The sequence below is a fragment of the Rhamphochromis sp. 'chilingali' genome, assembly GCF_963969265.1.
Source record: "Rhamphochromis sp. 'chilingali' genome assembly, chromosome: 10".
Classification (NCBI taxonomy): Eukaryota; Metazoa; Chordata; class Actinopteri; order Cichliformes; family Cichlidae; genus Rhamphochromis; species Rhamphochromis sp. 'chilingali'.
In genome coordinates, this window is record NC_137937.1 from 33263955 (window position 1) to 33291642 (window position 27688).

At 39.6% G+C, this 27688-nt stretch overlaps 1 protein-coding gene across 15 annotated transcripts in view; it reads right to left on the minus strand.

The window, feature by feature from the left end:
- camk2b1 (calcium/calmodulin-dependent protein kinase (CaM kinase) II beta 1) overlaps positions 1–26972 on the minus strand; it is an 82212-nt gene extending 55240 nt beyond the window's left edge. For all 15 annotated transcript variants that reach the window (XM_080895097.1, XM_080895103.1, XM_080895095.1 and 12 more), the window contains exons 1-6: positions 26698–26972; positions 19978–20072; positions 9692–9751; positions 9134–9188; positions 8623–8688; positions 419–491 (exon numbers count right to left, since the gene is read on the minus strand). In XM_080895097.1, the coding sequence (XP_080751223.1) occupies positions 419–491; positions 8623–8688; positions 9134–9188; positions 9692–9751; positions 19978–20072; positions 26698–26759 (411 nt within the window). In that variant the 5' untranslated portion in view covers positions 26760–26972. The remainder of the gene's footprint in view (positions 1–418; positions 492–8622; positions 8689–9133; positions 9189–9691; positions 9752–19977; positions 20073–26697) is intronic.
- Positions 26973–27688: the final 716 nt, after the last annotated feature.

The window sequence follows — 27688 nt, forward strand, 5'->3', positions numbered from 1 at the left end:
GTTGTGTGCTTGCTGCAGGTGACTGTGTGTACATTTGTTGAAGTGCATTCATTAATAGATCTGGCTGTCAGTCAGTGCAACAGGAGCTTTTGTTATGTGGGCGCTGTAAAAAGAAAAAAAAAAAAGGTTGAAAAGAAAGGGGAGGGCAGATGGATCAGGGAGGGTGAGTGAGGTAGGCCAGGGTCCTCCAATTAAAATTTAAAACACGACGCAATAAGACAGCAAAACGTAAACAGCATACCAAGAGACAAGTCGGACAGGCGGACATCAGACCAGTAACTGACAGGAACGACACCACGAACTGACGAGATTGAGGAGGAAGGAAGGAGAAAAGAAACGAAGGAAGCAAGCAAAAGGATGGGGGGGAAGGGGACGTTAGGAGGGTGAGGGATGCAGATGCTTCTCTACTTTTACTAACCTTCAGGTCCCTGTGCACTATGTCATGTTGGTGAATGTGATGGACACTTTCTAGAATCTGATGGATACAGTGACTGTGAAGACAAAACAGAGAGAGGAGGGACGGTGGGAGTGGAGAGGGGAGTGAAAGGATGGATGGAGATGGATGGACCGTAGGAATGTATAGAGACGGGTGAAGGTGGAGAAATGATAGAGAAGGAGTGGAGGAGAAGAAAGAGGGATGCCAAATGAGTGACAGAGAAAAGACAAAATGAAAGATGAGAACAGGGCAGGTTAGGAGGAGGAAGAGAGGTCATGTAACAGGTGGGAGGGAGAAAGGAGAAGGCAAGAGAGATTGATGCAGACAGAGGTGGAAGGAGAGGGATGGGTGAGTGAATGCAGGTGGAGGAGACAAAAACGTTTCGTTTTGCTTCTTTAAACATGATGAGAGACAGGGGCAGCCACAGCAGAACAACCTGGCAGACAAAAAACACATTAAACACTGACAGAGGAAAGGAGAGGAGAGGAGGAAACGAAAAAAGATGACAGGTTTTGAAAGTGAAGATAAAAATGTTCTGCAGAGGAGAAAGAAAATGATAATAATACATAAGAGAAATGGAACACTTATGTATAGGATGAAACTGAATCATAGAAGACTGGTGGGCTGTTGTCAGGCTATTTTTCCATCACTAAAAGGAAAACACATCACCATGCGTGTGCACTGCAGAGAGACACATGAAACTAACTCGCTATAATGTGTGTGCGTTTGTATTTTAATGTGTGTGCATGTAGGCTTAGTGCAATGAGAGAGTTTAATGTGCAGAATATGTGACTAATAGCAGGCGCAAGGAGACAGGCAGCCTGCAGGATCCACACCCACACAGTGTCTAATGAGTGGGAGGCCTGAGAGAGAGAGAATCAGAGATATACAGTACGTATGTGCATGCCCGCTCACACACACACACACACACACACACACACACACACACACACACACACAGCTTATGATTTGATACTCGTCAACACCAAAAGGCATATTTCTGTTATAGTAAATCCTACTGACTGCACTAATTTCCTGATCCTGGAAGCAATCTGCAGCCACATGGTAATCCTACCATTACATTTAATGCGTTTCAAAAAAGAAACCTGAGTATGTAAAGTAAAGGCATTTAGAAGATGTAATATAATGCTTTTTTCTAATCTTAAAGAGTAACTTAAAAAAAAAAAAGCTGCAGGCTCAGCATTGCACCGTTGCTGCAGTGAACTTCAAAATGAACCAACTGACCATCATCAGCATCAAAGATCGGTGCAGCACTGTTTAAAATTTAACCCTAGTCACAAGTTCCTGACCTGAGCTCTTGTGTTAAATGATTTCTAACCCGCAGCATACTAAACGGGAGCTCAGTGGTTTCCAAACTCCATTCATGTGGCACCTGGAGCCACCCAACATCAAGAGTTAGATGTTATGATATATTAAATACAGAAAAACTAGATGGTACCCTGCAGATTTACACATTAATATTTACTTAAAATGTATTTTCCTTAAAAATAAAATCAGTAAAATAAAAACATTTTGTAGGCATTTCACTAGCTGGGTCCACGTCCTCATTTTAGGTTTGACAGCATTTTAGTAGGTAAAAGGTGAATAGTTTGGACATTAATTGAGCCGCAGTTTGGGGAAGGCCTCGAAGGGGAGTGGCAGCAGCTCCCAGGCCTGGCCGGTCCCCATGTACTAAATAGAAGTGAAGAAGTTAAAGAATTGAAAAGGTCAGGGAGGGTGGGGCACATACACGAGAATGAACAGCTTTTAGAACTGGGGGAACCTATATAGATAAGAACCAGAAGGTGCGTGTTTGGAGGTGTGGTCCCACTCCTGAAATTCTGATACTTAATCTCCAATTAGATAAGACAAAAAGATGTTGACACGTCACTAATAGGTGGTTTTTGGTCTTGTTTGGAGGGATAATCAGATATATACAGCTGAAAATATATAATATAGTGAGCATAATGCAGCCAGAGTCTGTTGAATAATAATCGGTTATATTTTTGTTAGTGTACTTTAACTTGTGAACAATCCATCTGACAAAGAGTCAGATAGTAAAAGTAAACAAAGTAAACATATAATATTTATTCATAACAATCAAGGAAAGTTACTTTGCAGTAGCAGTTAGTGTAATTTTAATGACAAAGGGAATTTTAAAAAAATTAAAATATTATATTTTTATAATTATAATCTATTAAAAGCATGTATTGGTTTTCCATGTAATGTTAAAAAAATGTTTTAAAAGGTTTTCCAGATTCTATACATGATAGTTGAATGGTTGACGAAACAAGAAAGGGCGCTACATGTAGTAAATCCACCCTAGAGTAAGGACTTAACAGCAGCACCGCAGAAAAGCATAGGTGGGTGTACAGCACAGATAAAGATGTTTTATGAGTCACAAAGTTAACAGTTATCATTAAGTGGTTATGATAACTATTTGTGTTTGACTGTTTCAGGAAGGACATGCCTGTGACTTACTCAGATAAGAGGTGAAGACCTGCACAGAACACCACACCGTCTGGCTTCTTCTCTTCAATATAACCTGCTCTATATTTGCTTTTTCACACTTCCTGATGCTGCTGTTTGGACTGTCAGTTAATATAAAGTGACAGTGATTTGAAAGTTTACTGCATGCCTGCGTGGACACAGTGTTTGGCCTGACAGAAACCCACTGAGTATGGCATTTAGAAATAGGGGAGCGTCTCCATGCTGCTCCTTTGTTTATCCATTTGTGCATGCCTCTAATATCTCACTGTCCAAAACCATTTTGTCATTCCGAGTGATTGTTTATGGACTCCTGGCGGGGCAAGGGGGGGGAGTGCAACGCTCATCTTACTGGCTAAAAAAAATGTGACTTGCTCAGCACTTTCAGCTATAACGTCCCACTGTTCTCTGCAGGAAGCTGAAGTGACACTCGGAGGAAAATCAAATACAGCATCAGTGAATGTGTCAAGCGTGGGGCACCTTCTGTACCTCTCATATGCCTGAGATGCTTTCAAACTACACCGTGCTTTCTCTTGTGAGCATGGTTAAAATGTTTTTTTTTAAAAGAGGATCATAGAAAAAATAGATTGGCTGCCATGTTTTTTGTGCTACATAAAGATGAGGATGAAAAAAAAAAAAACAAGTAAGAACAAACAAAACAACCTTTCAAAATACTTCACCATGGAAACTAAAGCGCAAACCATTCGTGGCAGTGCATCACTGTAGCCAAGCAGAAAGTAAATTCTCAGAGCAATGTTTTGCATATTAAAGACAAGACAGAATCAAAGTTCACAATATATTTAATGTCTAATGCTGTGGGGTGGTGTGAGGATGCGTAGTCCAACGCTGATCTACAAATCAGGACTAAACTTACCTTCTTATGACAGGAACAAATCTAGATTAAACACTAAACTGAATCTCTTAATCTCAGGCTGCACAGTCTGAGCATGTGCATCAGATTTCACTCCACGGAGAGTTTCACTAAACTGCTGGCTGGTATAAAAAGCTCACATAATCTGCCTGGTCAAAAGAAAAGAAAAAACAACAACATTTCACTGCACTACTTTTAAGCTTTTTTAATATTGATTTCCATGCAGAGTTGTGTTATTTTTTTTACTAAGCCCCTAAAATCTACTTCAGCACATCCAGAAGATTCTCAATAGAAGTTAAGGTCTGGGCTCTTTGGTGGCCAATCCATGTATAAAAATGATGCCTCATGCTCTGTAAACCACTCTCACAACCTAAGACCAAAGAATCCTGGCATTGTCATCTGGAAATATATTAATCCATGACCCACACCTTATATATTTTTTACTTTTAAGATGTTTCAGAAAGTGTGTGGGGAAAATGGTTTGCTAACCTTAACCGTAAAACAACTTAATAAATCAACAATGTTTGTGTGCCACAGCTCCTGCTCCCTAAATATTCCTGAATGCAGCTTTATTTGTAATCAAATAAAGCACGATGGCCTCGATCCAATCAAACGCTGCTTAAGAGAAACTCGATTCTGACGGGGGGCGACAAGGTGTTATGCTGCACAGTTTGGGGTCTGTGAGACTAATTATCGTAGCTAATTAAAGTCCCACTTCTTGCTGGTCTCCAAGGGAGCGAGGGGGGAGGACTGGGGTGGGGGTGGTAGGTGGAGGGGGGAGGTGGGGAGGGGGGGTACTGGCCTGAATGAGTGACATTCAGAAAGGAGGGGAAAGGAAAGTGAGTCCGTGTGTGTATGTGTGCATGAGCAAGGAATGAACATTTCAAGGGTTGCAAGGTGGGTGGCAAATGCTGTAGGGTTTATGTGTACTGTAGGATAAAGCAGGTGCCTGGCGGCCTACACATAAAGAGTAAACCACTGCATCGCTGCTGTCAAAACAGATTACAAATTCCAAAACATATACAAGAACATTTCTTTATATCCTGTTATGGAAGTATAGTTCAGCTGCCTTTACTTGGCCACTAAAATAAATAAAGTGCATTTTGTTTTATTAGTTTAAAAGCATCACACACGCAGTGAGATGCCAGTATGCAATAAATGAGACAGTAGCCTCTGATGGAAAATGCCCAGTAGAAAGACAACATTTAATCCAGAATGACAAAAAGAAAAATCACCCCTGTTGAATTTAGAAGCACCATCACGACAGAGCTACATCTAGTATTTCATCATTCTTTTCTCTGACACCATCAAAATGGTAATTTAGTGAATGAAAGTCAGATTTATATATAGCAGATCTCTCTCTGTATGTCTCGGATATGCTATCACCCTCATTACATAAATTATAGTATGCGTGAGAATCAGAAAATCTCACAAGATGATACTATTACAGTTTGAGTGGTATCGCGATATAAAATGATTCTGTGAGGAGACAAGATATTCATCACAAATTCTGTGTAACTGAGTAAAGAAAACCACTAAAAAGGCAGAAGGCAGTAATTATGTATACTTTTAATTCACTTGTAATCCGCATGAGTATGTATGTTATCGTTATTATCTGATAATAATTCAATATGCCATCTTAACAAGTTAGTTCTTGGATTTGCCGTCTTGTGTGTTCGTTCTATTTCACTGCAAATACTGTTTCCATCCCCTTTATCAATTTTATTTGATAAGCACCAACAAAAAAGTCAGGAAGTGCCTGCATGGATATTTATAGGATATCTGTATTGCTTTATATATATGACCATCGTAATGACAGTAAGTAAGGTGTTTGCCTTTTCATACAATTTCTATCGTACTGTAAGTTTCTGAAAAGCAGAGAATCTTAGATGCATTTGAAACAGCGAAACCACATTTACGTTTTTTGGAAGCATAAATCGTTTCTTGAGATAAAGATTTTAAAAAAAATCTCTTATATTTTAGACTTGTGAGTGGGTACATTTGCATTAAAGTGAACAAATTACAGAGCACTGTGGGTTATGACCTTTCTGCTGTGAGTGATATAAGTGCCTCTTAGCCACCTGTTGTAACTGCTGACATTAGCAGCTGACATCTATATGAATGTTTTCCTGAAAAACAAAACAATTCACCCACAAAGACGACAATGCATATCCAGTCCATCTTATGAGCTAATCTTGGACCCAGTGCTAAAATTAATGACCGTAAGGACCAGGCCATATCAGGGTTGATTTACCTGTTGATGGAGCATAGCGTGATTAAAAATAACACGATTACTGTGGTTTAACTGACATATAGATTGAGATATATGGTGTCAGGGAAGAACAGTGCAGCTTACTTTAATGGAAAATATTAACAAGAGTTACTGAACTTGATGATGATGATTCCTGACTTACAAATCAAACAATGACAGTAAAGTGTGTAAACAGCTCACTGGTCGGGGATGTTTTACCCAAGGATATCAAAGAAACAAAGTTTCATGATTACCTGAACCCTCACCATCCTCGTTAACTCGAAGAAACCTCAGAAAATAAAAGTTAGCCTTTTCCATCAGTTACACAGTCGATGCTAAAGAGTAAAAGCACTTTAAACAAACTAAGTCAAACTCTGAGTGGAGACTTGGGCTGAAATTGGCCATTTACTGTGCCAAACTGGTGTGATTTTCTACAGCAGCAGACTATTCAGTTCTGCTTTTAATGTTGCTGAATGGACTAACACCCACATCACAACTGTCAGTTTCAAGCATCTCTCTCACTCTTCTCTCAGCCTATTGTCTGTCCACCCCCCCACTCCATTTCCTCTTCCGCCATTGGTTAAAAAGCAAACTGTGTGTATGTGTGTCGATGAGTCAGCATGAGTGGTGGGTGTGAGATATAAAACGGCATGGGTGGCTGTGGGGGAAGGGGGAGGGGGGGTGAAAAAGAAAGTAAAGTGGGGGACGGAAGCAAAAGAGAAAGAAAGAGAAAAGCAAGAAAGTAGGTAGGACGCGCACACGCACGAGGTGGACAGGGTCATGCTTATATTCTTGTTTTCATATTTCTCAGTGTTTAAAGGAAAAGCATGTGAGGAACATGAATGAGCAACATAAGAGTGTAAAGGTGTACCCTGAACATCCACACCAGCTAAGCTATTTGAATCATTGAAAGAAAAATACCTGAGGTTTGACCAATTAGAGTTCTACACATAGTTACAAACACCAGCAACCTATTATGTGAGAGATACAATGCAGTTTTATGTTCTTTGTAGCAAAGGCTGTCATTATCTTGGGGTTTCGATTTTCCTGTGCCAGAAAATAATTACTGCTTTTGAGGCTATTTTAGCACCACACGCTGCACTTCAAGTGAAATTATTTATTTTCTTTTTGAGAACAAAAAATCGAACGACGTATTCATCAAAACACTTGTGCCGAGAGCTTCTTGCTGTGACACGTTTTACGCTTTGCAGCCCATTTGTAGGTTTACAACAAACACCACTTTTTTCTGGCTTCATTTTTTTTCCCTGTTTTCCTTATAAGACTCGATGGTGCATTTTGAGAGGTTACTCACACAGACGGCTTTTGATTTAATTTAAGAAAATGTTTTGAAAGACATTAAGATTTATACATTTATGTTAAAATAATATGAAATGCAATAAAAAAAACTGCCTAGATTTTGTTTGTATAGACCTGAATAGGTTAAAGATGACTTCGAGTGAGTCCCAAATTAAGCCACTTCTCTATTCTGTGCCGACTGATCACCTTTAAAAGGCAAATGAAATGTTTTTCTAAACTTTGATGTCAAACATGCATCATGTCATGTTTGATGGCTGTGTTGTCAGCTGGAGTTTAATGTATGGCTGTAACAAACAGCTGTAACTAAACAGAGACAGAACTCCAATACAAACGACATCACGGTTTAACCGTCCTGTGGCAAGTGTCTAAACCCATAGCTGGTTTGTGTCCACCTGCTCTCTGTATGCTTTAGTACTGATTTAGGATTTTGCTGAGCACGTCTGGGTCCGACTTTAAGCCACTTAGCAGAAAAATCAGCTCCATAATAACAAGTTCACAGAAGAAAGAAGCAAAAGAAAACAAAAGAATGTTTTGCTTTTTCATCCAAAAACTTGGTAAACTGTGTTTTTAAGGATGTTATATCAATGCAACAACAGTTATTGTTATTGCTCAGATATTTTGTAGTTATATAAACATCTTAACACATATCTTGCGTTATGCATGTGTTTGCAACTTCGACCCTAACCATAGGTGACAAAAATACAAGTATCTTAGTCACCACAATTTACTGTGTGTGATTTGGTACTGAAAACCTATAGTGGTCAAACCTCAGTCTGGTCTTAAAGGTAGTCCTGTGTCAGTGTGAGAGGTGAAGTACTCTGATGTAAAGGAAGAGGCAAAGGACAGAGGAGAAATATAACAAACAAAGGGGGGATAAAGATGAAAAGAACAAAGAAAGTGGCGGTGGTAGTAGTATAGCAATGAAAACAGGAAGTGGAAGGAAGACCACTAACAGAATAGAAAAGGCAAGAAGATACAAAAGAAGACAGTAAAATACAGAGAAAGAACAGAAGTGAACAGCAACACATGCAGTGTAAGGGGCAGGAAACAGGGGACAAGATAAGACAACACAGAGCAAGTAGTAAGAGGAGAGGACAGTGAGACGAAGAGGGGAAGGAAGAGTAGAGCAGAGTCACAAAAGAAGAGGAAGAACATGTACAATCAAAGAAAAAAAAAAACAGACAAGAAGACAACAGAGGACAAAGACCATTTAAGGGCAAAGAGAAGCCCCACATACAGGAGTGAAGGCTGCGCTCCTACCTGGCATCGGCCTCACTGTAATACTCTCTGGCTACGATGTCCTCAAATAGTTCACCTCCGGTCACCCTGTAAAAGCAGACAACACACACACACACACACACAGACACACACACATTTATTTAGGAAAGCTGGAATGGTTGGAGTGGAAGGAGGAGGTAGTGATGGTGGTGTGTGGTTATAAATGCTTCAAATCAAGGATTCCTACTTCAGTTCTTATTTTCTACAGCTCCCCCCTTCCCCCCCAATCCTCCTTCACTTCATCCCCCCTTCCCACACCGTTACCATGGAAACTAGAGGGAATTGCTGAGAGATAGATGTGGATAGCGTGGGTGGTGATAGTGGCAGTGGTGGTGGTGGTGGGGCAAATATAAGAGAGAGTTATGCAATTGTATATGTATATGGAAGAGCTGGGAAAACTGAGAGGCAGCAGCTAAAAGAAAAGGGGGGCAGAAGATGAAAAGGGATGAGGAGGAGCAGAGAGGAGAGGATGACGACGATGACGATGACTTACAAGTCAAACAGGAGGTAGTGGAAGCCCTCCTCTGATATACTGTCATGAAGACGAACTGCGAGAGAAAAAAAGAGAGATTGAGAGAGATAAAGTGATACCTGGGCTCTGTGTAGCTGGAGCATTCAAGCTATGATGGTTATTCAAAGAGTTTCTGAAAAACACTGGGGATGACTGCTGCATTTTAAGTTTTTGGTTGTTTTTTTTTTTTAAAGGAAAAAGGTGAGATAAAGAGATAGTGAGAGTGCGCGTGGGGTAGAAACCACAGGGAGTCAAAATAATTGAGTCTTACATCATATGTGTTTACAATAGGGTAGGAGCTTCTGGCAATACAGGGCTCGGTTTAAACAACAAATGAATAAAACTATATACTTCTATTGGATCTTTTAATAAAAAATGTTAAGTGTGTGTTTTGGCAAAAAAAAGAAATTGTTCTGTATCAGGAATAAAAGACTGTTAATCAAATCTAAACTGGTCTTTACTTTTAAATGGATTCAAACTCATTTAAATTATTTTCAAATTATTTTCAGTGGGTTGAAAATAAGAAAAGCGTGTCCTCACCGATGTTGGGGTGTTTCAACAGACGACAAATACGAGCCTCTCGCTCCAGCTTCTGGTGATCTGAGGCGCAACAAAAGAGAGAGAGGTATGTCAGAGTTATTGTTAAACTTGGGTTATAAATATGTTATATCTATATTGTAGAAGGCTTTTTAGGACGATAAAGTCAAATGTGTCAAAAACAGTTTAGAAAATGGTTTCGTGTCACAAAGGACGAAGAGAATGCAAAGGAACCCAGTGGGTGTAAAATATGGAAAAAGTGAAACATAATAAGGCGTGTTGTTCTTCCAAGTTTTAAACTAAGAAGGCTCAAGGTGGATTCCAGTGCTACATACTATAATTTAAAAAAAACAAACAAACACATTCTTGTTTTACTCCATAGTTTAATGGGTGATCTTCACTAAGGCCCACAAGATTCAGCAAGTTTCTGTATTGGTGACTGACAACATAACTGTTTTCTGGTCATTTAGAGCACAAGAAAAACAATATTTCCTTAAACATAAAACTGCACAAAAAATAAATAAATAAATAAAAATGAATGAAAAATGAAAAAAAAGGTCAAAAAGATCAAATAAATATCCATCCATACAAAGCATTTTTCGTGTCCATGAATTCAAGAGTCTATGTAAAAACTGAGCATGAATATTTAGCAAAAATACAAGTTGTTCAAATTATAAAACACCAAACTGAATTTAAATAATGTTGCTGAATTTTTGTGTGTGTGTTACATTTTTCTCCATAATGCAACATAAATTTAATATATTATGTTTAAGTGGCTTTGAACTTTGAATATTTCAGAAACTCGTGATCTACTGGGATTTTCCCACACAACCAACTCTGGGGTTTACAAAGACTGGTCCCGTAAAGAGAAAATGAGCAGCGGTTCACTAGGAGAAGATACCTTGTTACTCCCAGACTTCAAAGGAGCATAGCCATAATTCTTCCACCCAGAAGGAAGAGAATAGTAATTCAAATAACCACTTATTACAACCAAGATATGCAGAAGAGCATCTCTGAATGCAGGAAGGAGCAGAAGACCACACTGCCTGCCGTTCCTATTTGCAAAGAAAACTACTTTGAGACTAAAATTTGTTGCCTGGTGTGTCTGTGCAACATTTGGTGCAAACAACATGAAACAGTGGTTCCACAGTGGATGTGTTATATCAATAAAGAAATGATGTGGGAATTCTTTTATAGGGATATTTTCTGAGCTTCAGTACTGGCTGAGCAGCATTTTGACACCAGAGCATACCAACTACTGCTGCTGACCATGTTTATTCTTTTATGACCGCTATCTACACATCTTCTGATGGCTACTTTAAGGATAAAATACAGTGTCACGAAGCTGAAATCATGTCTGGTGGTTTCCTTCACCTGAACTGAATCAATCCAATAGTGCATCTTTGGGTTGTGGTGGAACCAGGGGCGTAATTTCCAGGGGGGTTAGAGGGTTATGACCCCCCAATAATCAGACCCAACCAATATAACCCCCCCAATAAAATTGTGAATGATCTTGCATAAATAGGCTCTTGATTTTCTTTACTCTTTTCAGGTATTACCAGCAAAATAGTTGCATGTTTAATCATCTTTATCCAGATGTATTTATTTATTTAGACAGAGATCTTGACCCCTCCTATGTTCAGTACAAAGTTACGTCGATGGGTGGAACAGCAGAGTTCAATCGTGGATGCTCAGATGAAAATATCTTCTGGAAATGTGTGATGCTGACATGTCAACACAGACCAAAATCTCTGACTCTAAGCCAGTTCTGAAGAGAAAAGAGGATCATAGCAAGGTGCAACTAACGAAGTGATCGGTGGGTGTAATTTACTGTGAGTGGAAGTACAAATATATGAGCATATATACTTCAAGACACACTATGTATGTATGCAGCTAAAATATTTACATCAGCATGTCCCTTTACATAACAGATTACTGATGCTAACCAACATGCATTACAGGGTTATCGTGCAAGTCACAGCAGGCATATAAAGCACACACACATACAGACACACGTACACACAGGGGGTGGATCACCGGATCCACAAAGCGTGACTGTCAGCACAAACGTACATATGCATAGGTTGCACCCACACGCGTACAATCTGTACGAGTTTAAGAGAACACAGACTGGCAAAACTCAAGTGCACACATTCACACTGGCACTGTGGAGTGACAGTGAAGTGTAAGCGTGGTGATTATAGTCTCAGAAGATGAGAGGAGTGAGGCGGAGAAAGGAGTGGAGGAGTGTTGAAGGGGGACAGGAGAGGAGGAGGAAAAAGGAAGGAGAGAAAAAATACAAGGACGTTTAATATGCACAAAGCCTGGTTGCTGTCTTTCTGTTGAAACAATAAGACACCGCTAATCACTGCCTGCTACTTTTTTTTTTCTTTTTAACTCTAGTCATTTATTCTTCACATTTGGTTTTTGTTTGAGGCTATGAACTCACTGAATATTTTTTTCCCATTTATTTGTTTGTCCATGTGTAACAAACTGCATTTTAATGGGACTGAATTTCATCTTTTCAAAACATGGATTCACATCTGACCTACTCAGAAACACACCGATTACAATGTTTGTGATTTACTGGGAGAGACCTATTGCAAATTAGCACTTTAAATAAGGCTATCATTCCTGCGCGATCGTGCAAGCTTTCACTGCAGTTGAACTGTATCTGACTGACTCTTAAAAACTACCAACTCTCAGCTTGTGTTTAGCACTCCCAGATGTTATCTGTCATACTAATGTCAAGTGTTGGAAAACTTGTCATGGGCACTCGCATCGCATTTCATTCTATCAGTGGCATCTGCTAATATTACTCTGCAAGTACAGAATTGGCTCACAGTAGCTGCTGTGGTGCATCATCTATCGTCTACCATCTGTGCCTTTGTTATCAATCCATCATCTACGTGGGACAGTTTTATTATTAATATTGTGATATCAAGTATTGAAAGATCTATTGAAATATAACACATATGTCATTACTGGGCTTTTTTTCTTGCCTTGTTTCTGCTTAAAACTCATTTGGCATTGTGAGGTGAGGTAATTAAAAAAAAAACTCATCATATGATTTACAGATGGAGGATAACTGAGGATGAGATACACGACCTCCCCTGAAATGAACATGGTCTTTTATCAGGTCTTTTATCAGAGCTTTATCAGACCGGCAGATAACACTACAGCAAAAAATTGTGTATGACAGATGACCTTCCCATGGCAGAACACTCATAACAGATGCTCTTCTCAACTGCCCTGCATAAAAGAGGACACAACTGATAACTGTCTATACAGTCTGCAGTGTGTGTGATAACCTTGTGGTGTGTGTGTGTGTGTATGTGTACCAAAGAAGAAGTCAGCTATCAGGTTCAACTGTACGACAGTATTTTTAGTACTGCATATGAGGGGTCAGCGTAGTTTAACAAGAACTATGGAGATTAATGTAATTTTATTTACGTATTGCATGTAGTGTATCAGAATAAAACTGATATGTAACTGACAGTTAAAAACCCGGTTTATAAAAGGTACCTTCTCTCATGTATAAATGGTGGGAGATTTGCCAGAGCTACTGCAACACTAAACATTTACTTAAATAGATTTACTGTAAGGCCGAGAGCTCCATTTGTTTTCATAATTGTGTTTACGTATTTAGCTAGGTAGAAACTATTCTAAGTAGGGACAGCTGATGTAGTGGCAGATCATATAAGAAGATTATCATGTGCATTTTTGTTATCTAGTTACAATTTTAATATATTCTCACTCTTAATTTCATCTTTTGCTCAACTGCTCATTAATGCAAATGAGCCAATCACATGGCCGAAACTCAGCGCACTCAGACAAGCTTGGTGAAGAAGACCAAACCGAGCATTAAAATGAGTAAGAAAGGTGATTTAAGTGACTTTGAACATGTCATTGTTCAAATGGTGCCAGACAGACTGGTCTCATTTCAGAATCTGATGATCTTCTGGGATTTTTCCCGCAATACCACCTGTAGGGTTTCTCTGAATGCACAACAAGTTATAACAGAAGCATAAAGCCTACAGCAGCAGAAATCCACATTAGACACCACTCCTGTCTGCTAAGAATAGGACACTGATGCTACAGTTCGATTGGATGGCCAAAACTAAACAATAAAATATTGGAAAAACGTTGCCTGGCCTTCAGACTAGTCCTGCTCTGTCATTTAGATAATAGGATCATAATCTGGCATAAATAAGATAAAAGAACAGAACAATGCTGCCTTTTATTAACAGGCTTTAGGCTGTTGGTGATGTAAATACATGTGGCGAGTTTTCAAAGAAAGTTAACCAAAAGGAACGGACGAAAGATTTGAGACAACTCGTTTCAGATAAAGAAACAACCAATTATAAGATAAATGAAGATTACTGTGAAATCTGAGTTGTGCATAGCTACTCCAGTAGAGTCAGAATAAAAACACGGAGCAGGACGTGAGCATAACGGCACTCATTTAAAACACCAAGAATTTTTATTCCACAGAGAAAAGAAAAAAAAAGGCCTTTTTGGCCCTCCACCTAATATAAAATGCACTGATTTCTGTTAAGTAAGGCGCTCCAACCCCCACCCTTTCACTCCCAAAGGCCCATTTCTAGTCAGAAAAACCCTAAACACGTATCTTGAAACGTGTCCAACATTACACTTGTTTCTGGACTTTAATTAATTATTGCAGTTTACAGTTATATGCTGAAAACGTAAAAGCTGGTCCAAAATGCATTCGCTCTGGGGTTTAAAAAAAAAAAAAAGTACTCTTTTGTAAAAACATGACACACAAACAAGATCAAATGAGAACTTCCTTGTGTGGTTCTCACTGTAATTACTTGACTGTCAGCAACTGTGGCCGTGCGGCTCTTTTAGTGCAGCCTGCTTAAAATATTCATTTAATGAGTCTTTCAAAGTGCCGGTCAGTCAGAAGCAGCAGGGTAAATAAGAAATGAGACCAGGGAGTGGGGTAAGGAAGAAAGGCAAGGACAAGAACACATGCACAGAGTAGGATAACCCAAGGACAACATTCAGTGAAATCAGTGGGAATCTTCATGCTGAAGGAGAAGAGAGCAGAGGAGAGGAATATATTTGGGTTAATCATCACCAGTGAGGACTTAAGTCTCTAGAGAGGGAGGAGATGTAAAAAGACAGCCACAAAGACAGCCAGATATAACCACTGTTCGGAACACTTGACTCGTAACAGCGTGAGCCCTACCAGCAGGGAAATGTGGAGTGGGGATTGAAAGGTTTCCTATATCCTATAGATCCTACAGAAGCACAGCATCAAAAAGCAGCCTCTGAGTTTAAGGTGAAGCATGACAGTGGTGGTGCAGAGGGGCTGCATGTATATAGAAATCTAAGTGGATTCCTGAGAGTAATATGATTAAGAAAGCATCATTTTTCCAGTGAAACACCTGAACTTGTAATCTCATTACATGACATTACATAATTACATAATGGGTGAAATACTTCCATATAAACAGAGTGTGAATTGACAGAAAAAGTACCAACACATCTTGAATTATTTACATTTGTAATTGCAGCCACAGTGATTTGATTTCACACTCGGGTTTAAGTCTCATCACTTTAGTTGACTATATCTGCCCTGGTTATGTGACATTGACACAAAGCTCACTGGCCAAAACCAGGTCAGATCACTTCTACTGCATTGCAGGTGAACATCAACCCCCCCCCCCACACACAGACACACAAGCTCTACTCTATCATGATATAATTACATGGCCATACAGGAACCTCTGGCATCCACTGTCCAGAGATCATTGCCAATAAACAAGTCCTATGATTGGCTGGAAGCCTTGCCCAGCAGACCTGCCCTATATTTCCTGTTGACATGTGTTGGATTGGCATTAACCGTTTGTCGGCTGGAAAAGGGAACGGCAGGGTGGGGTGGTGGGAAGATGTAATGAGAAGCCCGACTACTACTCTATTCATAAATTTGAATGTTCAGTGTGTGAACCAAGTGTTATGACTACAACAACCAACGAATTGTGACACTTTTTGGTTGTAACTAATAGTTTCTTGATAGAGTTCACTGTCCAGTTGACTGCCTGCATCTCAGACACTGCTTCTCTGCTGTGGCTGTCTGAATATCTGCCCATGTGTGTCTGAGAGAAAGAGAGGGAGAGTCAGATGAGTATCCCGTGCTAAAGGCATGTAGGCGTACAGGCGCATGGCCCTCAGCTGCCAAATGCCTGGGGTGCCTTTGCTCTGATGACCCCACCCTCCCCTCAGCTACCATCTCCATCTGCTGATCCTAAACAAACGCTCCTCTTAAGTTGGTGAAACCAGGGCTGTAAACTCACCGACCCTACCTGCTGCCTGAGAAATATTACAACATCATAAAAGGCCTAAACCAAATCCCACTTATAAAGTAGAGCAGCAAGCCATCAGGGCTGCCATAAAGCGTGAATGCAGCAGCAGCCCATGTCACAAAGGTCATGGAGCTATAAAAAGGACTTTGAGTAGAAGTAGTATGCAGCAGCTCTGTTGGCTCTAGCATAGCCCTGCTATTTCACAGAACATGGCTCATCCATTAGTAAGGAGCGCAGCACGGGCCTCGCGCACCGCTCAGTCAGGTCAGATCAGTCACCCTATCAAATGTTGAAGCAGAGAGATTACACTGTGCCTCTGAAAAATGGTGGAAAGCAGCTGCACTGCCCGATAAAGCAGCTGGAGTGAAATTATGCAGAAGTCCAATGATAGCATAATCTATAGGAAGTGTATTTATACTCTGTGTGTCTGTGTATGTGTAACTTTAAGTCTCATTAAACCAATCTCTAGAATTAACTGCTAGCCTCTTGCAGTTAATAGAGGCCGGATAATCTAGGATGGGTTTAATCTCATTAAATGCTGCACAATGCAATAAAATGCAGGCAAAAAATGAGATACAATTACTGTCAAGAATAATGTGACACCACAATTAGAACAATGTTTGTTGCAGTCGACTTCTATTTTTCATAGAAACTTAAATTTTTATAAAAAGCTTGTCTGCAAAGTTTAATATTAGACTATATTTTCGTTACGGCTTAGTAAGAAAGATAAATACAGATGCTCAGATCATATACCCTCTACCACCCTCGTAATGTTTGAAATCAGAAACACATTTGTAATTTCACTGCACAAAATGTTATGAGTTATGAGTGACAGTAGCAATGCTCATTTGTGTCTGATGCCTGCTGGAGCTGGAAATAGTATGCTGAAATACAATGCTAAAAGTGCATCATAACATCATCTCATTTATTTATTACACTGCACTGTTTCCAAGTGTCTGCCTAGTAAAGGAGATGAACACACATGAGTTTAACCTGACTATATAAACATTCAAGTCTAATATTTTCAAACATTATTATTGAATTTTATACCCAGGAGCCTGACCTTTAAGAAGCTCACATAATTGTGAACACACAAAGTATAATTTTTTTAAATTGTCTGCATACGCCACTGATACTTTAACAATGGTTTGGTAAGAAAATTAACATCTACAAACTGACAAGCCGAACTGAGGGTAACATTTGGGAGAGAAGGCAGATAAGGACAGACATTTCAGGATCAAGCCCTCTGCTTCATGCCTGTTAAAATGCCTTTTCTACCACACTCAACATTTTAACACACAATCCGTTGGTGAGCGTATGTCAAGGCAGGGTAACAGTCAAGTGACAGTGTGGTGCCACCTGGCAGGGCCACGGCAGTGGTTCTCCAGTTACGAGGCTGCAAGGGCAGCAGGAGATTTACACTGGGCAAGTGGTGGTGTAAATTGCCACGGCGACCACAGTGGTGCTCGACTGGCTTTGGTGGCAAAGGCATTTAGCCTTGGCTTTGGCTTAAGTCATTACTGGCTGAGTAGCATGTGACACTAATTACGGTGGTTACAGAGTCTATGTTATTCAGAAGAAACAAAATCCCAATATATAGAAAAACCTTTTCACTTTACATTATTATACAAGCCAGTATTTGAAGACTGACTGATTTATTGATACACCCATATTATCCTGCAACACATGCAGCAGAATATGAATTGCAGCTAAACAACTAAACAAGATGGTTTCAAGATAAGTAGTGTGTATAGGGTTGGTTATCAGTGATGCCTGCTCTGTTCTCTGCTGTAGAGCAGGGCGATATGGCCAAAAATATTTATCACGATATATATTTGAAAATTTGCGATAACGATATAACTGACGATATAATTGATGCGAGACAAAATACAACTCCACAACATTACTAGCGCAAAAAGACAACCTATCATTTATTTTCACTTAAAAATTAAACAAGAAGCTGGTTTTTATGTACATTAAAAGCTTTATAAAAATGTAACAGTGCAAATGCAAATTCCTTGCTGAAAGTTTAACCAAAAGGCATTTCCAGTAGAAATGGGCTGACATATCCTGAGCATAACCATGTATAATATCCACTGAAGTTAAAAAGAGGTGCTTTGCAACATTAAACTGCAGTGTGCAGTACGTATTTTTCGGACCATAAGGTGCACGGGATTATAAGGCACATTAAGCGAAACAAAGCAGTCAGATAAATCAAACTTTATTAAACTCATTCTTCTTGCTTCCTCCACTTCTGTACCATTGATTCATTAATGTTGAATTCTCTGGCAGCTGCTCTATTCCCATGTTGTTGCAGTATATTAATGACTAACCTCGTATTGTGGATGGATTATCTCAGTTGTTCTCCTGACTGAAGTTTGGTCCGTTTACAGCATCCTGCCATGCGATTGCATTTGTCTCTAACCATGAAGAACCTTCACGTTAACTTTTATAAGTGGAAAAGTGTTAGTGTTTGTCCTCCAGCTTCACTGTGTATGTTATGCTAACATAGCTGTGTTGCTAGCTATCACGTAGCACATAATTATATACCAGCTAGCCCAACTTCAGTAACCCTACAAACGTCACTGCTGTTTAGTTTCCTGTCTTCATTTATGTTGGAAGTGATAGCAGAGCTGTACGTTTGATTTTTTTCAGAAATCTCTCAGTCAGAACATGCTATATCATGCTTAGGTAACTAGCGAAACTAGCGAGCTAACTTCCGCTAGCTTCCTGCTAGCTTCTAACTCCGTTAAATGTAATACATTTTGTTTTCATGGATGCCTGGAAGTTAAACTTCATAGTTACACCTGGTAAAGCAGCAATGCTGATCGTTTTATTACAGATGAAAGAATTTAGACAGTTTTTAATTCTTAGTGATGCTGCAGTGTTCGTTTGACCTGAAGCATACGGAGTTTAGGACCCAGATTACTCCCAGATTTAAGAGCATCTTAGTCCGACAAATACGACAATAACGACGGCCGCTTGCATGTTCTGCAAAAAAATGTGCTTTGTCGTGTATCTGACGGACAAACACCAAACCAGTTCCACATCACTGAAGTTGCACCATTTTTACAAACCAATTCTGGTTCATCTGTTTCACTCAACAATCGGCCATGTGCGTATGAAAACAAAGGCACTGCGCATGCGCGTTTTACTCCCATTCTATCGCGATATTTCATTTTCCTATCGTTGCCTAACATTATACCGGTATTACCGTGAACGGTATAATATGGCCCAGCCCTACTCTGCTGTGCTGAGTTTTACTTCTCTTCTGCCCGCCTTTGCTTTTCACATTTGCATGTATGCATGTAGAGGGCAGGAAGATCCCAGAATAGCGCATACAGCTAAATAGAAATTACTGCAGCTGAAAATAGCTTCGACTTTAATGGTCCTGACTGATTTACGTTGAACTCTTTGGACTTGATTTAAAGACAATTACTGCTACGATCTTTCCTGCAGTCGTATATAGGGCACACGAACAATACTCTACAATTTGTTCTCCAGGGGTTCCTCAACACAACTCAGAAACAGGGTAGTGTAAAAGGTGAACCAGTGTTGAGCAAACCTACTGTATGACTGTCACATCACCATACCAGTGCTGTTTCTACTGCTGCTAGGGCTTTTCCAGCTTCCTCCATTTCTTATAAACAGACATGATTTATAAGAAATTAAAAGTTTGTCCTATGAAGTGGCATCTGAGAAGGAAACCAAATTTTGCTGCTACATTTTGCTTATATAACTGTCTACACTACAGGTGGGGGTGGTGACCACTGGGACAGAGAAGCTATGAACAACTTAGTCATTTTTGAATGGTTGCAAATTGTACTTTTAGCTCATGAATTAACAGTTAAATATCGAAACAGTGGTGTTGTTTGAGATCACACTTTGGCTCCCATGGAAGCTGTGATTCAATAGAACTGGATGCATATGTGATATAACACTGAAATAAGTTGTGCTCACCTCTTGCAGATAACTTTTTGGTGTTGATTATTTTAGCAGCATACTCCTGTCCTGTGCACAGCTTAACACATCTGCGCACCACTGAAAATGCTCCCCTGGAAAACACAGAAAAAAAACCCATTGACTAACATTTCATGCATGGTTATCATAGGACAACTCTATCAGAAAAAAAATAACTAACAGCTGAAACAACACTTCATTTCTTTATCATAAATTAACAAGTTGAGACCATTGTTCTCTTGCAAATTCTTGAGTGGTTATGGACCTTGGATAATAATGAGCATGGTGAAGGTTTTGCTGAGTGAACAAATTTGCACACAACTTTGCAGAATGAGCATTTTTAAGACTCAGAACATAACAGAACTGATAACACTTTTCATGTTCACCGTGGACACATTAAACACTTTGCTGCTTAGTTAATAAGATCCCATGAGATCTCCAGTCAGGATACAAGTAATGCGAACACATGTGGGATGTCGAAAGGTAAATTGGTAAAATGTAAGAGCTAAACTGGTCTCTCAAACACATTAGATGTAGAGTCACATAGCCCATATTATCAGCCAACACTAGCCCATCACGGATATATCAATATCAATATTATGTTGTTTGATATGCATGAATATGATTTTCTTTTTGTCAGGACATAAAGCTTAAAATTTGTTTCACTTACAACCGTGTTTCCAACTGTCTTGTACCTGGAACCCATAGAGACCTGCTGGTGTAGTTTGTGTTCTTATTCCTGCGTTATATGTTTTATTTCTTTGTTTTGTAATGTACCAAATGTTTTCAGTGGGTGACAGGTCTGGACTATGGGCAGGTCTCCTATTGTGACATTTAAGCATGATGTCTTTGCACCTTATGTTTTGTACCTTCAAATACTGTCGGTCTTACTTTAATCCAAAATAAATAAATAAATAAATAGCAAAAAGTAAATAAGCAGAATATTCCCCTCAAAACTAATGATAATACATTTTAAAAATGAGAGAGAGCGAAAAAGAGAACGACCATCTGTAGGACAGCACATGTCGCCCCAATACCTGAATGTTTTTCACTGCGCCGTCACAGATGTTTAGAATTTGTTTTTTTCCTTTTAGATCCACCAGTATAAATTAACACACAATATATTTGACATACCAGATTCAAAAGTTCAGTATTGTTTAGGCACGTTTAGTCAAACACAAAATCAAATCATAATACTGTATTGTGTTATTGAAGGGTCTTTACCTTATAATATAAAGTGCCTTTAGACAACTGTTGTTGTGATTTGGAGTTATATAAATCAAATTAAACTGAATGAAAGCTGAATTACTGCCAACTCATCTAAACCTTCGTTTTAGTGTCCAAAGCCAAATTTTGCTATTACATCTATGCATTTCTGCAAAATATAACCATTAATTTCAATAAACGCTCAACCAAAAACAAATGTTTGAATATACTTATACAAACCAAGGCTGGACAAGACTACACAGTCCTGTCCAGCCTTGGTTTTGATTTAGTTGGGTGTGAAACAGTCTGATGTTGAATGGTGCCACTAGTCAGCCTTCACACTGGGACTAAATATGCTTTAACACACATAGACGGTTAAATGGGGTAACAGGTCATGAATCACAACTGTGGTCTGACATCCAGAAAGTTGACATGGAGAGATTTAAACATGCCTAAACTATTTTTGAGGGAAAAACACTGGTGCCTGCAGAAGTGAAGGGTTTTGTAACTGGATAAGTTTGAGCTTCTGGTATGCTGTTACAGTCTCCCTCTGATGTGGAAGAATTAAATACTGTGTGGTGTGTAAATCTATACTCTTAGGTTTCAAGCCTAACTGAGACAAACAACAAAAAATTTGTTTAAAAAGTCTTCAAAAGTCTTTCAAAAGCCTTTGTGCTGTTACAGACTTCTTTTTAGCAGCTGTGCAGCAGAAGGACAAACACAAGCTACACTCAAGCCTCTGCGATTGTTCACGTTATTGTTCTTCAAGCTGTTTAGCTTGTTATCTGTGTTCTAATTGAGATCAATTTGACCAATTTAAGCAATGATGTGCATTACTTCTGTGCAAGAACAAACACAGAAGCATTATCTAACCAGGAGCCAGTGTTCAGCACACCTCAATCGGTGCTGTGGTGTTTCTATTAAAACAAGCCTGGCAATATTTGTAACAAACGGGCTAAGCACACTAAAGCAAAAGGACCGAGCTTAAATGTCACAAGTCCTGCTAAGAAAGTGACACCAGCAGAGAGTGAGCACACAATCATTAGCTCTCCTCAGATGTTGGATTAGTATTACAAAGTTCCAGAGAGTGTTACCGTAAGGATGCCAAGCCACTCACACCTGCACTCCTTCCTCCAAGCTTTAGGTGCCTGGGTGAATAATAAGATGGGCCTACAGAAAAAGCTTTTTGCATACCGGGGGGTGCAGCTTAGTCCCTCATGCACCCAGAGCTTCAAAGCCGGTAGTTTCTGGTAGAAGTTGAGATTTATCTCAACACAGCGAAACCAATGCATTTGATAAGTTACAGTCTTTGTAATGTCTTTTTTCTTTTCCAAATCAACAGCCGGCACCATAGAATGAAATCTCATAGGGTTCAGGAGGCATTGGAGCTACGCTGGCATAATGATCCCTGCGAACAGTATTTATTACTTATGGGATGAAAAGAGAATGGGAAGGATGCAGTGTTGTAAATTAGTCTGAGCCCCGTGTCTTCTACAAGCAGTCAGTCACATAGACGATGACTCTGTCTATTTATGCTCGCTCAATAACAATAACCCACCAAGGAAACAGGACTTGAGTATATACACTCCCCTCCTGTAAGTGAAGACTCTGAAGAATTCATAGATTGCACTTCACTATGGATGGCAGCCGTGGCTAGATTAGCTTCACAGCAGTTGCAGTGCATGAAATTGAAATGGCGACCTAGATTCATGACTTAAAAATATTCATATAAACTAATCACTAATTTACCTCTCTGCTACAAGTCCCTGCATTAAGTGTGCTTTGTAAAACCCATCATCACCACGATATGGTAAAATACCAGATATGCTTTTTATCTAACTTTCTGTTTCTCATTATCAATCACAGATAAAACTGGCTCAAAAAGATGGCAGTTAAGTTAGCAAGGACTGAATGTAAATATTCAAAATCAAAGGCTTCTAGTGACGCATCTTTTCAGTTCCTTTTATTAATCCTTCAATGAATCTTGACTTTTTCTTGACATATTTGCATATTAGGTGCGTATTTTACCAGCCTTTGAAGAGAGACATCAAATGAGCTGTCACAAACACCTGTTAACACTCCAAATGTACAAAATAGTACTATGCCGTCATGTTTAAAAAGTCTCTCCGCACCTATGAATAATCATGCTATCTTTCCACAGGCCTGTAAATAATATAAATCTAGGACAACACGTAATAGATTAAAAGAATACTTTAACATGGCTCGTTTTCCATTGTTTTTAAATAGATTAAAGATTCAAGCCAACAAAGTCCAAGAAAAACACGATTTCCATGTTTATACATCATCATGCAACAGCTAATAAAACTTAAAGAAAAATATCTTTCATTATATAATCTTTGGAACACGGAGGTGGATTACATTAGAGCAGGGACGTCAAACTCATTTTACATCGAGGGCCACATACAGCCCACTTTGATCGTAAGTGGGCCAGACCAGTGAAACTCCCCTTTCTGTCTGTGTAAAGAAGATTAACTAAACATTTATTCACTGAGAGATCTTAACATAAGAAAACGAAGTGCAATTTCAACAGCACATCTCAATTTTTCAACATCATAAAGAAATGCTGCTGTAGTAAATTAAATAAATCTGTCAGCACCACTTAAATGAAAGAAATGCAGTTTTGTTTTTACCTGTGGATCTATTGTAAAAAAAAAAAAAAAAAAAAAAATTAAAGTCTTTGTCCGACCAATTCTGGTCCCCAGGCCTTATGTTTGACAGCCCTGCACTAGGGTCTTTTCCAGTGTTCCTCAATGACAGCATAGTTCAGTCTCTATTCTGTCAGAGCCACAAAGCTAACACAACATTAACTGCACTTCACTCCAGATAACTTGGCTGTTTCTGTGTTCTCATTGAAGTTGTCATCACTGTGGTGGCTGAATAAACAGCATTAGGCAAATCAAGCTAGCAGTACATAACGAGTGATATGAATGATAATCAAATAATGCCAGTACAAGATGCATGACGGGCTGCAGCAACAAAGTAAACAATAGACACAGAAGGATGATTTGAAATTGTCCCCTTTACTCCTTTGCCCCGTGCCAAGTGTAGATCACCTACTGTAATGAAATCACCAAAAGTTTTGTTTGCCTCTATATTAATTTTTTTTATCTCTCATAATCATCGTGATTAAATTGTGATTATTTAAAATGAGTACTGATTAACCAAATTGAATCCCTTCAGCCTTCAGAACTGCCTTAATTCTTGGTGGCATAGATTAGACAAGGTGGTGGAAACAGTCCTCAGATATTTTGGTCACGGTGGCATCACAGGTGGACATCAATGATGCAAATCCCCCGCTCCACCACATCCCAATGGAGCTATCTTGGATTCTGATCTGGTGGCTGTGGAGGCCATTTGACCACACTCAGCTCATCGTCACATTCAAGAAAGCAGTTTGAAATTATCTGAGCTGCACTGACATGGTGCACCATCCTGCTGGAAGCAGCTGTCAGAAGATGGGTACACTGTGGTCCCAGAGTGGTGGAAGTGGTCAGCAACAATACTCAGATAGCCTGTGGCATTTAAAGGATGCTCAGATGGTACTAAGGTGCCCAGAGTATGCCAAGAAAATATGCCCCTGCTCCATTACACAATTACTGAACTGTTAATATGAGTCGGGATGGATCCATGCTTCCATGTTGTTTACACCAAATTCTAAACCTAACGTCTGAATGTTACAAGAGAAACTGAGACTCATCAGACCAGCCAGAAGTTTTCCAGTCAGTTGTGAACTGTAGCCTCAGTTTCCTCTTCTTAGCTGGTTAGACTGGAACTCTGTGTCTGCCCATCTACTTCGAGTCCAACATGTTGTGCGTTCCAAGGTTCAGAGGTTGTAACAAGCGGTCATTTGAGTTGCTGTAGCCTTTCTGTCAACTCAAAAGCACTTGTTCATTCTCTTCTGCCCTCAGGCATCAACAAAGCATTTTCATCCAGAGGAATCCCGTTCACTAGATATTTTCTCTTATTCGGACCATCTTCTGTAAACCCTATAGGTGACTATGCCCAGTTTCAACTTCAAGCGTAATTCAAGTAGCTGCCATGTGATTGGCTGATTAAACATTTGGGCAGGTGAACAAGTGTACCTAACAAAGTGGCTGGTGTGTAGAATTCCAATTAAATACGAAAATATAACAAAATTGATACATAACAACTAAACTAAACATGCTTCTGGGAAGAAGCAACAGCCACTGCTGGACAGGAAAGTGTGTGTTGGGTCATTAAATGACTAGAAAATGAGAGCATCGATGCAAAACAATTAATTTGTATTTTTTTTTAAAATCACGAATAATTTGTTTTTTATAATTACGGGACACCACAACCATAACTTAAAATAACATTTAATGAACTGCCCAGCCCTTTTAAGGGCTACACACTACACACCGTGTGTCATGTTCAAAGATTAGGTTCAGACATATTACATACCTATTCCCTTCCCTCCATCTGTTATTATACACAGAAGTATTTAGTTACACAAATAATGAAACAATATGAGTTCAGTTTCCGTATTTAGTACTTTTAATTCCCTATGGTATCAAAACTTTCCACAACAACAATAGTACCTAGAATATATTTTGCATATGCACTGCCATATGATTGTTTTTTCCTACAGTATGATAACGTATGATTCCTATGGTTTTGACAGATCGGCTTTTATCGGATGGATTTTTTTTATTTATTTTTTTTGCTTGCTGCTGCACTGCAGAATATCTTAGCTGGTGTAATCTGCCACCATAGTGCTGCAAAAAAAATGTCTTCTAGGGAAAAAAGGCTGTTTGTTCATATAAAGGTTAGTAAAGCACACACACTTCAAACCAATGCAATAAAACAGGACAAAATGGTCAATCGAGATGCAGTCTTAAAGGGTTTTCTGATCGGATATTTATTGCATAGCTTTGCAGAAGACAGGAATTTGATATTTGGTCATACCCGCAACTGTCATATGTGAAACCCTTAGTTTTTCTCTGTAAACTTCGACTCTCCGTCTTCAAAAAAGAAAAAAAAGCGTGCAACTGCACTTTCCATAAACCGCAGTTGTCTTCTTTTCATCTGTGGTTCAAATGGTTACACCACAGGACTCTGCTGACACCCCACGTTTCTCCGTGTTTCACCGTGAAACGAGCGAACTCGTCAAAAACGTTGCAACGTTTTTGCAAATATTGTTGCCTCTGACGTCCGTTTCTCGTGATGATCAGGAAACAAACAAAACACTTGGTGAGCTTAAACAGAGAGAGAGGGGGGGGGGGGGGGGGGGGGGGGGTGTACTTTGAGAGCTGTCATCCCCGAAAAGGCGCACACACACGCGCACCATCAGAGCGCGCACACGCTCAACACTGCTGGCCTGCAGACTCGCTCAGCTCTGCACTGCCTGGAAACCTGCCCTCCTCCTACATTTCAACTACACTACACTTTCTAGCAGACAGCTGTACCGCAAACATGCACAACTAAAATAATAAATACGTCAATTTTGACAGAGAAACAGCGACAGATACTCACTTCCCCAGCTCCTCGTACAGCTGATATTCATCTGTGAATCGCGTACAGGTTGTCGTGGCCATGTCTCTCCCCTGTCTCTCGCTTCTTCTTGTTAATGAACTCCGAAGATTCGCGGTTAGTTCGGGCTGAATGTGCGTAAAAAAAGTGCAGGTCCGCCCAACAGCGAGACGGCCGGTGGAGCGGAGAAGTGCCTTTTAGGAGGCGCCGAGTGACGGAGGGTTTGATATAAAGAGCCGAGGAAGCCTGGGTGGGTGTTCACTCTATCTCTCTTTCTCTCTCCCTCCCTCTCTCTGACAGCTACCGCGCTCTGCGCTCCTATAAACAAGCCAGTTGAGCTACGACATGCCACTTCCTTTTGCGATTTTCACAATAAAAGCTTTGACATTGTCTACGTTCAAAAAAGAAAAAGTTGCAACCTTTGGTTTTCTATTAAACGGCCATTTATTTAGCCTAAGCACTGCCTTAGCATTTTTTCCCTGACCAGCCAACTAAGTGCATAAAGTTGGTTTTATATACATTTTTTAAACAAGATGCCAGTTCATGCAATGGTAAGAACAAACTGACTGGAGTATTTGCATGAGTTAAATGATATTATACTCAGCTATATTTCCATTAAAAATTATTTGAGAAAGAATGTTTCCAGGATTCAATTCAGTTCAATTCAGTTTTATTTATACAGCGCCAAATCACAACAACAATAGCCGCAAGGAGCTTTATATTGTAAGGTAGACCCTACAATAATACATACAGAGAAAAACCCAACAATCATATGACCCCCTGTGAGCAAGCACTTTGGCTACAGTGTCACAATGTTTTGTTTTGGGGTTTTTTTTGTCTCTGCTGCTGTTTGGAAGCAGTCTGGCAGAGATTTTAAATGTCCCATATTTGGGCACCAGTTTAGCTCACTGGTTGAGCAGGTACTCATATGTCCTATAGTTAAAACAAGGTTGAAGTTTGACCCCAGTTCTTTGCTGTGTCTCTTACTCTGTTC